The 13,918-nt window shown below is 43.8% G+C and overlaps 1 protein-coding gene across 1 annotated transcript; it reads right to left on the bottom strand.

Annotated features, from left to right (window-relative positions):
* Nucleotides 1–626: 626 nt before the first annotated feature.
* LOC135811611 (fibrillin-1-like) lies at nt 627–10,843 on the bottom strand. Its single transcript, XM_065324845.1, has 7 exons — nt 10,767–10,843; nt 9,169–9,717; nt 7,446–7,583; nt 5,137–5,259; nt 4,644–4,766; nt 3,934–4,065; nt 627–2,179 (listed from the first exon to the last, which is right to left on the bottom strand). Exons 1-7 carry the CDS (start codon nt 10,795–10,797, stop codon nt 1,692–1,694), a joined length of 1,584 nt encoding a protein of 527 aa, XP_065180917.1. The 5' UTR covers nt 10,798–10,843; the 3' UTR covers nt 627–1,691.
* Nucleotides 10,844–13,918: the final 3,075 nt, after the last annotated feature.

Here is a 13,918-nt window from a genome sequence, read left to right on the forward strand (position 1 = left end):
GCGTGTGTGTGTAAAAATAGAGATGCAAAAAATTAAAAAATTGGAAAATAGGAATCCACTGGCCAGAACAAGCCATTTCAATCAGCTGTGTGGTGGATACCAGCCTAAAATTAGTGGCGGTCAATTCATCAGCCTTGCAAGCTGTTGAGTGGTGTAATCCCAGCGCAAGTTGCTATGTCTAACATAGCTGTTCGCTATCATCGCTTCCGCGATGGGCAGATCTGAGGTCTGAGGTGTGTTCGCGTGTGTGCGTGCGTGAGTGCGTATATTTGTGTTCGTGCGTATAATTATGTGTGCGAGTGTGTGTGCGTGAGTGTGCGTATGTATGTGTGTGTTGCCTAGGAGTGAGCGGGCGAGTATGTCGAAATGTTCGTCTTCGTTTACGCGTGTATGTGTGCGAGTTTGTGGGTGTGTGGGTGTACAGGTATGTGCGTGTGTGGGTGTGTGTGTGTGTGTATTTGGTCAGGGTCGTGGGTTGAAATTTCTAGTTTTACGCACTCATAGGTTCACGGAGAGTAGTCATTAGCCAGCATTTTCAGAATTATTTCCCAGTACACTGTATCGATGTTAGAGAGCTCTAGCAAGTGGTATTGAGCACTTTTTGAACAGCCTGAGCGGAAATTGAGCACGAATGTATGTCCACACCGTCATATGGTGGTGCACTTTGTTCCTCTGAGTTTCGTAGCACTAGGAACAATCATCAGAAGAAAGTGGACGTTGATTAGACGGTGCTCGGGAGTATACATGTAAATGGCGCGATGTGTTAGAAATTGCAATGGTAAAAGTGCAAACACAGAAATGAAACATGCGCATAAAAAATAGGCAACATGGAAAAGAAAATGATGTATGTACTTGTATGATTGCAAAATAAGCATCAAGAGAGGAAATGATCCTCGGCGATTGGAATGAGTTTGAAGTTATCAGTAGATAGTCGCAGGATCAGATTTGATTGGATATTTCCTGTGAAAGATTAATGGCGTACAGAAAGGTGATCACTGCTGCAAAAAGGAAAAAAGATCTCATTGCTTTCATATGAATACCCTCGGCCACGATTCACGTAAAACGTTTCATTCATGTAAATACTATTACACAAGGGGTGATTCCGTAAAGCCTTAAAAGGTCGCAATGCTATCGCAAGGGTCGAAGCCAGAAGGCCGCAATCTGTTCTACCTTTATATCGGTATCATAACATTGGGCATGACTTCCTGTTTGACTTGCGATGTAGAATAAAAGTAAAATACAGAAGAAAACGAAAATACAATGCTCTAATCATGGTATTGAACGCAGCAGCTATTCGAGTTTTTCGAATTATGCTTTCAAACTGATGTGAATAATGAATGGTACGAGAATACGTTTATTGCACAATGTGAAAGCTTCGAAAATTGGGTATGATTATGATTTTGGCAAAATTATCGTAGCAGCGATCGAGGTACACACAGCACAAAAACTTAAAATACCAAAACTTTAAATTCTGCAATGTATTAAAGACTCGACATGCAAACTGGCGGTATGTGCTCGATAGCAGTAATTTGATAAAAGTCGAATTTTCAAATTCGGGTCAAAATTCTGCCAATGGTCTCATTATTGCAAATTTAATTCGTAGATGAGCGAAAAAGGAAATATTATTTTCTTTCTTGCACGTCTACTGGTTTGTATTACATATGTTGTGCATAGTCAATCTGTGATAGGGATCAATTCTTTGGGAAAGCAATCACCTCCTCGTATTCACAATCAATTGGATTTGTTGTGGTGCTTCGCCCGTGCTTGGTCGGTGGTGGTGCAGTTTCTTCATACACAGGATTGACTGTCATGTAAACTTGGCTGGGACAGCTGGAAGACGCCATGTTGGTAACGTTCGAAAATCCCGTTGTAGCCGTGTTATTGACCACCAGTTGAGTAGTACAATCGGATAACACGTACAGTTCACTTGGCGTCAGCGTAGCAGCATCCTCTTGACCTTGGCGTGCTTCCCGTCGTGTTGTACCCCTACATACTGCTCCGGTTGTACATTGAGCTCGGGTTCTTTTCTTCCTCTTCACACAGTACACTAGAGTAATGACACTCAGAAGTACTGCAAGGACGGAAGTTGCTGCCACCAGAATATAGACCGTTGTGTGAGACATGGTAATCGTGCTCTCGTCCCCTGTTGTGATTGATCTAACAGTTGTAGTGCCTATACCTACAGGTAGATACATGAAAAACAGGATCATTAAAAACTAAGTTTTTGAACAGCTGAAATATTCATCAGTTGAGGTCGTTGGCAAAGAGAAATATTCGAACAAATATTGACGGTCACACCAGGACTCGATCTTTTTGTATTTCTTATGAAATAGAAGGTGCTGTGAAAAGTGTGGTAATTACTACTTAAATTTATACAAAGAGAAAACCAAGGAACTACAAGATACGCTATACTGTCCAATAACACCACCAGTTACTAAACAATCAGCTCATGCGACAACATTGCACGACACTGACCGACTGTACTGACGTTCTATAACTAACTGGCTAACAGCTCTAGCACATCTTGGATGCGCACTCCAACAGCCTTCCAACTTGGAAGGTTCTAAGATAGAAATACCATAAGGAGGCTCTCCATCTGAATCCAATTACTACTTTAGTTTTTAGCTAACTCGGATGGTGAGCCAATTAAATTATTGGTCATAACTCGTAACATTTTGTCCTTCTTCTTTTCACAATTATTTAGTTTTTAGTGTCAGGTAAAAGAACGTCCGTCTCTCATGTCATGCATTGGAGGCTATATTATTGATTTCGCCTACCCTTCACCGATTTATGCCTTCAGAAGGAGCAGATTTCCTCGCTCACACTTTTGAATGAAACATGAAATCTTTATGAGCTAAAACCCGTCACCACAACGCGCTCTCAGCCGAACAAATGCACTAAGCGTAAACATAGCTTGCATACAATGTATGCCAATGTTCTACTGTATAAGAACACATTTTTCGTTTAATACGAAATCTTTCGTTATATCACTCCACCAGCAGGCGTATCACGTCCTTAATTTCGTTTTTGGTCGAGGTCTGCCAAATGCTGCAGTCTGACGATCGCTGAAATGCGTGAAACTTGAAGTTACAGCTATAAAGCTTTTCACCTCCATTATATGTACACATCAAATGTATGCCACTGTTTAATCAGGTTGCAAAGCCTAAATTTTGCAATTACGAGCCTGTTTCCATGCATGATAATTTCCAGTTGCCATGTGACAGAGGCACATTATGCAACTACTTCTCACGCACATAATGCCGTTGTTTCTTCCTTTATTCTTTCTTTTGGCTTATCATGTTTTATCAGCAACCCAGAAGATCAGTCCTCTGTCAATTTTCGCATTGCTCTAAAGGCTCATTACTCTCAGCATAGATATTCTCTGACTGGAATTCCGAACTTTTCCGTTTGAGAATTTTTTTTCCTTGAAATTAATCCTTGCTGGGTTTTTTCATCTAAATGTCCCGCTATTATCTGCAGAGGTGATTTCTTCCCTCGTCGATTTCTTTCCTGCTTTTATACCTCGATATTTAGGTACTTGTTTCCCTTCTTCCCATGCTTCATCTTCCACTCTCCTCTCCCCATTTCCCCATTTTTCTTGCGATATTTATGTGGGAGACTTCCGTGATAAGCATCCATTTGCTTTTGGAGAATCCTTTTAAATAAATACAATACAATACAATACAAGATGTTGATGAAAACATAATAATGTCCAGTCAGTACAGATAGCACCTCCAGCGGGTCAGTGGCCACATATTTTACATTGGGACCACATACTTTACATTGGGTCCAATTAGCTTTACTGCAAACCAGATGAATGCAAATGCAGTAATTTGACCTGGCACAAAAAAATTTGCATGGAGTGTGAATCTTGCTACAAAAACACGACCATCCTCTCATTTGATAGGCAAAGAGTGCTCACTGGTGACTTACCTGAACAGTTGACGTCGTAATTCCCTGCCAAACATGGACAATTGTAGGATCCATCGGTGTTTGTACAAGCACGATTCTCACTATTGATCTCGCCGCTACACACGTCAAGTTCATCTGTACATTCATTGATGTCTGTAGGGAATATAAGACATGGTCCTACGTCAGTACTTGATATACATGTAAAGGTACATGGTTTCTTTTAGGAATGAATCATGCTACCTAAACTGTGGATGTCTTGCCATGTTTAATGCATATACCGGTAAATTCGTCTGCTGCACAAGCTGTGTCGGAGGCTCAAGTCTAAATTTATGGTTTTTATTGATCCGTTTTTGAGGAAGTTTACTTTTTTATGCTGCTGCTCCTTGTGTGCTCCGTGTGCGGTTGTTTGGGTTATTTTCTTTAAGTTTGGGTTCTTTTCATTTGCTTTGGGTTCTTTTCATTTGCTTTGAGTTATTTACATTTCAAAATTGTTTTCGATTTAGGTGCATTTCTATCATTGATAAAGATGGTTTTTCCCCTTACAAGAGGCTTGAAACACTGTAAATTCTCTCTTGCTATGTCTCCTTGGTATGTGAACATTCGTGACGTCATCACAGATTTATCTATGAAACTATTGTACTTCTATCTCAAAATTTCTTTGGGTGTGAAATCGCATCAAATGCACAACTTTGTATTTTAAACACCCACTCTCCGACAAGGCAATTGTGTACCTTCGCATGAAAATCCAGAGTAGCCGTCTGTGCAAACACATTGATAAGATCCAATTGTGTTTTGACAATAGCTGCTAGCGGTGCCGTTGCAGATGTCCTTGTCCTTCTCGCACTCGTCTAGATCTGAGCATTGCAATGGAAAGCAATAATACGGAGATTCTTAAAATTACCCTCCTGTCCAATCATCCGAACGCAGAGTGGGCCGAGCACTCTCATGCAAAGTACCACTTGTACGTGAACACCGTCTGCATGCTCTACTCCATGACAATATCACATACTTAGTAACTGTTAGCATAATAATCTCGATGTAGCGCACAACTCCTCCTTTTGCTTGCCGTGAGATATGCTCGCCACCTTAGCTTATATCCTCAGTACTGACCTATTTTTTAAATGAGCTTGTAGCTAGGTGGGGTTCACAAACAATAATGATCATGCTCAAACATGTACTTCGAAGTAGAGAACCACAATACATAATGTGTTGCTACTCTTGTACCTTGACACTGAGGTCCGGCAAAGCCTCTTCTGCACGAGCATTCAAATGATCCTTCAGTGTTTGTACAATTGCTATTCTCAACATCAATGCAGACGTCCTTGGTCGTCTTGCATTCGTCAAAGTCTGTAGAAAAATGAAGAAAAACAATGTCATTCAAAAGTGCTCTGTGCAATACGCTCGACAGCTGGATAACATGAATCGACAGTTATCACATCTTTTCTACATCAATCTACATGTAGTAAGAACCCGGTCACACGGAGGAAAATGTGGAAAAAATCCGTGGTTTCCATGGATATGAATTTTGTCGCTAAACGGGACATTTGAGCACTACCATACTAACTGATGGCCTAACTCTTTCTTCTTTTGAAAAAAAATGTCAGCACCCACTCAATTCACACAGTTAAGTAAAGCCGAATTAGGACCGGAACGTTTCGTCCCTTTTCATCATTGGTAAGCACTAGTACAGGGAATAATGGAAAAATGTCAAAATACAACAACTTCTAGAGCTACAGCAAAAGCATAGGTCGTTGCTCTATAAGTTGCTATATTTTGGCATTTTCCCATTATTCTCTGCACTTAAGGTTGTTAGGTTGAGTTGGGTAACTCCGCTCTTCTTCCTCGCTCACCGGAGGAATTTCTCCAGTCTCCTCGCGCAACTGGGGAGCACTCCAATGGAGAGAGAAAGATTTTTATAGGGCGGCTTGGTGTGAGAGGTGGACTGAGACTTGCCGTGACGGCGCTAACGGCGAATATCAAGACCTTACGGCCACGGAGCTGCGGGACTCTGCGCTGGTCGTCTATCCGTGTGGAGGCAAAGCAAACGCGGGCAACATTCTGCTGAAGCGAGCGTGGAGCTGAAGCTGGATTGGTGACTGACGTACCTGCTTACTCCACAACACCGGCGCATAATGATGTGCATGTACAAGACTTCGTGAGTATTCAACTCAAATTCGTGTTCCGTCAGCGTCAGTATCAGCAAGTACAGTCATGTAGTACAATTTGTTCCCAAAATAACTTCGGGACAGTCTGTTCATGGTTTTCATTTGTATTGGACTCGTTCTCTACACTTGCGATAATTTAGCGGCAATTCTAACGTTGTAGCGTTGTTCTCTTGTAATTTAGTGGAACCTGTATTGAGTACCTGAGTTTTATGTTTCGTTACATTTTCGTCAGATCTCCTGTGTACCGGTTTTGTGGCACAATGATTATAGCCATTATATTTGGTCGTCTCCATTCTTGTGCAATCATGCATTATGTAGGTTGGTTCTCTTCATGTTATTGTGACCAATTTCATAGATGTTGGTTGCCTTGTTGCTTTCTCTCCCCTCTCCTCTCACCCAAGCCATTCTGCATAAGCGAAGCTGTGGACGCAGCATACTGCTGCTACACTTCAACGCGGGAATGCGTATAATAATAATATAATAATTCGTTTGCTAAACTGGCTTTCCTTGACTGCGTGGATTGCGTCGGTACTGACACTTTTTTTCGAAATTGGAAGGATACTGAGACCTTTGGTCGGGGGAGTCCACAACGCCCACCTACACAGCTGCGCTAGTGGATACTAGTAGTCAGCCCTGACTCAATAGTTGTTTGTTCTGCCAAACCTCAACTTCTGTGTTCTAGTCGTTTCTTCGTTCTCCCTGTAACTTTGTTATCTGAAACTCGGATGTTGAGCCAAAAATAAATGTAGAAAGGAAAAGGACATATGGATACGAGTTAAGAGTAACTCTCCATAACTGTAACCAGATACTATTATACAGTCGGAAAGTGCAACAACTGGGTACAAAACTGACAGAGGACGGAGACATTCGACGACCTGACACCTAGCTTCAACACATCTCCGTAGCGCTAACCGACAGCCTTCCAACTCGGAAGGTTCAAGGTGATGGAAAGACCGAAGAGGGGAAGGTAAGCGCAACGAACACGAGCACAAGCTACAGTCCCAACGGAACAAAGAATGTCGATTGTTATTGAACGATTACGAGACCAGTACGACATTTGACAAAGCAGTCTCACTACAATTCGAAGCAGCAACGCAGCACACCACCCAACTTGGGTGGGTCATAAATATCAAAGATAAGTAAAGAAGGTTGTTAAATATCCTACTGGTCTCGTCATCGTCCAGTAACAATCGACATTCTTTGTTCCGTTGGGACTGTAGCTTGTGCTCGTTTTCGCTGCGCTTACCCTCCCCTCTTTGGTCTTTCCATCACCTTAAACCTTCCGAGTCGGAAGGCTGTCGGTTACACCAAGTACAGGATACACTGGCTGCAGAAATCCACCGCGGGAACCATCAAATTATTACTAACCTTGGCATGTTCCGCCAGCCTGTGTAAACGAGGGGTGGCACACGCAGGAGTAGGAACCATAGTTATTGAAACATCGGCCAGAATCAACTCCACTGTACGGATTGCATAGATGTGGAGTTTCTGTACATTCATTAACGTCTATACAAGCACCGATATTATAGGTATATGCAAGCATCAAGAGGATAGTGAACACTTAGTCGCAACTCAGAGTTTCAGACACTCTTGAGACGAACCTCGCTGCTTTCCCCTGTCAGAGTCAACAACACACTTTTTTGTTCTGCAGCGTCGGGAGTTGTGTTGGAGTAGAAATGTCTCACTAGACGTCGCAAGGTGCCTGCTTTCCTGCTCAGGTATGAGGTTGGACGTATTTCAGCATGGTGGAGTGGTAAAATTCCAAAAAGTTAATTTCAAGGAAACCCAATGCTGTAGACAGCAACATGTTTTGGCCGTACATGCCTTATCAGTACAGCGACGAGCTTTAAGTAAGCGAAGCTACCAGCCAATGGCTAATGAGTACGTAGGCCTTTCATCATCGCTTGTAAATTGGCTTTTCATTATTTGTCAGGGACGATGGCTCTCGTCCTCTGGCATGCTTGCGTGGCTAAGCGGTGCTTCGTCAGGACCTCCTCCAAGGTGAAGCAATGTTGGCTTGATGGAAGTTTGTTCTTAGCTTGTTCGTTTACGCTGTTCCTGTTTGTAGACCCATATCTTATGTGATGTTCCGACCATATCTGAGGGGTATGCCAGTTTCATGCTTGAGAAACTTTGTCAAGGGCTTGGCACAGTCGGTCTACACCTATTCTGAATTACTGCAATATTTGGGCGAAATCGGAGAGATCAACGTGAGCACATTGTCTGGTTTTCTCAGACATACTCTCTTAAAATGTCACAAACAGAAGGATAATGTTTCATTTTTACTATTCTGCTGTTGAAATGTTACAAAATTCCGCTGTTGCATGCGTATTAGCACCTCATTGACCAAGCTCGTTCCTCATTATTCATTCCATTTGGCCTAAGCGAAGACTAGCCAAGCTTGCTTGGCGTGACAACGCGAATAGGTTGATGATACTATAAATAATAATAATAAACAGAAGGATGAACAGTTGCGATGTCGTAACTCTGAGTTTAAAAAATGTAATCGATCATTCGATGTCCTAAGAAGAAGATCCGAGTCAGTTCATGTGACTCAGAGTTACGAAATCGCAAATGTTCGTCTTTCTGCTTGTGTATTGCGCTCTTTGCCTTCTGCAAATCGCGCCCTCTAAAAACGGTGCATGAACCCCACACAGTTGACATTTAATCATGTTCCGTTCATGAAGTTAACAACATTAGCTTCATAATTTCCACTGAAGGGTGGGAAGCGAAAATGATGACTCTGGAATACGATCATCTTCAAACGTACATTGTAGATAATAATAATAATAACACAGATACGCGTACAACATGCACAGCCGTGCCATACATGCTTCCGCTGCTGTTCTCTAGCTCTGTCCATTATGTATGTCAATATCCAGCAGTTGTGGCGACTCCTTCAAATTATCTGCCGCCATTCATTGCGATCTGCAGCAAACTGTCTTAGGTCGTCCAGATGGATTCGGCTCGAGAGGCCCGGCTTGCCTCTGCTGACATTATATTGGTATACCTATGTCTGGACTCATTCCGTCCATTTCTCTACATAATTCAAAACGGGAAAATGGGATGATGATTTGTAAAAAGAGCTTACCCTCGCAAACCAGAGATATGAATGGCTCAATACCGACCAGGGGTGTGCGACATCTATTTCGGTTCCGTATTTTAAATCTGATACGGGTACGTCTCAGAATGGGTAGTACTATCCTTAGTTCATCGTACCACTTCGCTCCATTTCTATCAATATGCTGGTGATGAGAAAATTGTACAGATGTCCAACTTGACCACACCTCTCCATTGTGCTGTTGACGATGCACACTGAAGTCACACATACCTAGTGACGTGAACGAAATCTTACGAGCTACCAAGTTGCAATTTCCAGGATATTTGAAAACTACTGTGTATGGTGTGCTGGACGACAGCTGAGTTTGCGGTGTGCTTCTAGTAGCAGTAGCAGTAGCAGTAGCAGTAGCAGTAGCATTAGCAGTAGTGAAAGAGACGTAACTCCGAATGATACTGTCATCGTTTGTAACCCGTTGAGTGTATCGATTGATGGCTCCACATGATATTTCTTGGGCAGAAGTTGAGTATATCCAGCACATTGAGGGCAGCAAGCAGAATAGTACACTGGTTCTCAATGGATCTGTAATCAATATGAAGATATTCACACAATATGATCAGTTGTCTTGCTGAGCGAAATACCACTAATCAGTGGAACGTTCGTGAACATTCTACAGTTAGCTGTCCCTTGATTCTGAATTTGGAAACCAGCGCGGGGAAGCTGTCTTTCTTTCTGCTGACTATTCAAACTCATACAAAAGCCTGGCGACCACGGGCTTGTCAATCTCGACCAGCGGCAGCGGCGTGTGAACATTGCGTAACTTCAAGTACAAACATTAATCAATGAATTCCAATGTTATGAAAGAATGTATTGGGTCCTGAGGGAATACCTGTTCCAATATGGGAGAAATTCACTCTGTCAATATTGCGCCACCAGCACAGAGTTTGGTGCCATGATTCTTTTTCCCTTCTTTCCAGTCATGCTCTACTGCACTGGGATTTCCCTTTGCTGGCTGAATAACGCTTCATGAGATTTCCTGAGGTTTTCGCCCCTAACGTACTACTTGCACGAGTATGTTCGCTGACCAGTAGCACTGCCCTATTTCTACACGTACACTTCAGACATACGGATTAAAGTTCAAACCAGCACGAAATAATTAGGTCGGCTTGCAAACACTCCAGTCATGCTCTACTGCACTGGGATTTAAATATACTAAATATAGCCGTCTGATGTTTCCAACAGCCCTCCGCCTCCTGTGTACGTGAAGCAATGTTCTAGAGAATTGACCATCCTTTTTTCTGAAGCGATGCCATCTGCGGCCATGCTCTTCTGTAGAAGCAGTAGGTATGAACCAATTCTTCTCAGCCTCCCGTCATTTCAAGAATCGAACCCGTCAAACATTAGGTTTACTACGTCGTGTGCGTATTCAGAACGAGGCAAAGGTGTGAATAAGTCTTCCAAGTCTATTTCGCTATTTACAAATGCATGGAACTTCTTTGCAAGCTGAGAACAAGTAAGTAGTACAGACCATCCCTAGTTGCCTTCTTTTGGTGTGCATGATCGATTACAGACCTCCACGGGCTATGACATGTATTAGTGCACTGGCCCTATTAGCAACGAAATGAACTTACTTTTACCATACGGTTTCATGTTATTATCCATCCTTGGGATATGGCCGGTGGTGTAGCGAACTCTGCACAGAAGACGATCTCTTGTTGACAATACAGCGTGTGCAAGAAATGCCAACCATGATCACGGTGCTGTCTATGTTTTATGGTTACTGTAGGAGCAAGGAAAAGGAGACGACCCCTTACTCGGATGGCCCTGTTGTGCCAACCATGTATAACCATCTGCTTGGTGTCTAAACACATTATACGTGCTTGCTTCGAGCACGTTTTCCCCCAAATGGGCAGCAATTCGGAACAGGTGTAATCAACAAATGCGCCGCAATTCGGAACCGGTGTAATCAACAAATGGACCGCAATTCGAAACAGGTGTAATCGACAAATGGGCCGCAATTCGGAACAGGTGTAATCAACAAATGGGCCGCAATTCGGAACAGGTGTAATCAACAGATGGGCCGCAATTCGGAACAGGTGTAGTCAACAAAACGGCCGCAATTCGGAACAGGTGTCATCACCAGTTGGGCCGCAATTCGGAACAGGTGTAATCAACAAATGGGCCGCAAATCGGAACAGGTGCAATCAACAAATGGGCCGCAATTCGGAACAGGTGAAGTCAACAAAAGGGCCGCAATTCGGAACAGGTGTAATCAACAAATGGGCCGCAATTCGGAACAGGTGTAATCAACAAATGCGCCGCAAATCGGAAACGGTGCAATCAACAAATGGGCCGCAATTCGGAACAGGTATAATCAACAAATGGGCCGCAATTCGGAACAGGTGTGATCAACAAATGTGCCGATATTCGGAACAGGTGTAATCAACTGTCAGCAAGGAGACCTAACCATACCAGTAAAATGTTATAGATTCGTTCGGCCTGTGTGTGTGTGTTTGTGTGTGTGTGTGTGTGTGTGTGTGTGTGCGTGTGTGTGTGTGTGTGAACCCTCGGCATTGACTGTGATGTCGCTGACATCATCCGGGAATATCTACTGCGTTGGCTTGGCCATGTTGGCCGGATGAACGACGACCGGATGCCGAAGCGAGTTTTGTTTGGGGAGCTCCCTGCAACACGCCATGGTCCACGCAAGCGGTAGCGTGACGTCATCGTGGATGATCTCCGCTCAATCAGCCCCCCTGTGCCTTCTGACTGCTGATTTGATGCCGCCCAGGATCGCTCTGCCTGGAGGCAGATTGCTCATCGTCGTCCTCCCGCCCGTGCTCCTTCTGATCCTGACTCTGGCTTCCGCTGCGCATGTGGAAAGGTCTGTCGTCGTCCAGGGGACCGCAAGCGCCACGCTCCGTACTGCAACGCTAGCAGATAGTCCCTTCGCTATCATTGCCATCGGCAATGGGCACGTTCAAGGTTCAAGATTCAAGGTGTGTGTGTGTGTGTGTGTGTGTGTGTGTGTGTGTGTGTGTGTGTGTGTGTGTGTGTGTGTGTGTGTGTGAACGGGCTCACTGGTGGGAGTTTTGATTGATATAGTTTTGGTATTTGTCAAGCTGACGGTCTGCCCAAGTGTACCCTGTTTGGGGAGCTCTCTGCAACTCGACCTCAGCACGGCCGACGCAAGCGTTGGCGGGATGTGGTTGTGGACGACTTCAACCGCATTCATCCACCTGTCCCCGAGAAGGACTAGCTCGACACTGCCCAGAACCGCTCGGAGTGGGGGGAGGTCATCCACCGTTGTCCTCAGCCTCGTGATGTCTCCGCCGAGCCAGAGTATTGTTGTGCTTGCGGGAAGACGTGTCGCCATCCCGGCGATCTCAAGCACCACAAACCTTTCTGCCGGTTGCCGCCGAATTAGTCCTTTCGCTATCATTGCCTACGGCATTGGGCAAGTTCAAGGTTCAAATGGGGAAAGACAAAGCGAAGCGAGGCTCAACCGAGGACAGGAGCTCGAGACGCAGCACTACTGAAGAGTGAAGTAGAAGAACCACACACTGTATGCAGACCAACCGCACAAACCAAGCAGGGTGCAAACGCACACAGCTAAATCGAAATGAATCTCACACGGCTTCGAGGTGTGTGTGTGTATGTACATGTGTATGTGCGTTTGTGTGTGCATGTGCGTGTGTGCGTGTGTGCGCGTGAGTGTGTATATTTGTGTGCGTGTGTATACGTGTGCGAGTGTCCGTGCGTGAGTAAGCACGTGTATGTGCGTGTTTGCCACGGAGCGAGCGAGCGAGTATGTGTGTATGTCGGAATGTTCGTCTACGCGTGTTTGTATACATGTATGTGTGTATGTGTGTGTATTTAGTCAGGATCGTGGATCGATATTTCTAGTGTTACGCACTCAAAGGTTCACGCAGAGTTGTCATTAGCCAGCATATTCAGAATTATTTCCTAGTAGATCTACACTGTATCGATGTTAGAGAACTTTAGCCAGTGGTATTGAGGACTTTTTGAATAGCTGTAGTGGAAATTAGCCATGAAAGCATGTCCACACCGTCACGTGGTGGTACACTTTATTCTGTTGTTCCTCTGAGTTTCGTGGCAGAAGATTCAATCATCAGAAGAAAGTGGACGTTGATAAGACGGTGCTCGGGAATATACATGTAAATTGCGCGATGTGTTAGAAATTGCAAGGGTAAAAGTGCAAACACAGAAATGAAACATGCACATCAGAAATACGCAACATGGAAAAGAAAATGATGTATGTGCTTGTATGATTGCAAAATAAGCATCAAGAGAGGAAATGATCCTCGGCGATTGGATGGAGTTAGAAATCATCGGTAGATAGTCACAGGATCAGATTGGATTGGACATTTCCTGTGAAAGGTTAGTGGGGAACGAAAAGGTGATCACTGCTGCAAAAAGAAAATCTCATTGCTTTCATATGAATACCCTCGGCCACGATTCATGTAAAACATTTCATTTGTTCATGTAAATACTATTACACAAGGGGTGAAGCCTTAAAAGGTCGCAATGCTAGGGTTTATCGGGTGTTAGCGGCCGTCGTGAGTTCCCTTCGGGAACGGACACGATAATTTACTTTTTTTTTACTTTAATGCTATGGCAAGGGTCGAAGCCTAAAGGCCTCAATCTGTTCTACCTTTATATCGTCATCATAACATTGGGCATGACTTCCTGTTTGACTTGCGATGTAGAATACAAGTAAAATTCAGAAGAATACTAAAAAATACAATGCTCTAATCATGGT

Source organism: Sycon ciliatum, chromosome 3 (assembly GCF_964019385.1).
Source record: "Sycon ciliatum chromosome 3, ocSycCili1.1, whole genome shotgun sequence".
NCBI lineage: Eukaryota > Metazoa > Porifera > Calcarea > Leucosolenida > Sycettidae > Sycon > Sycon ciliatum.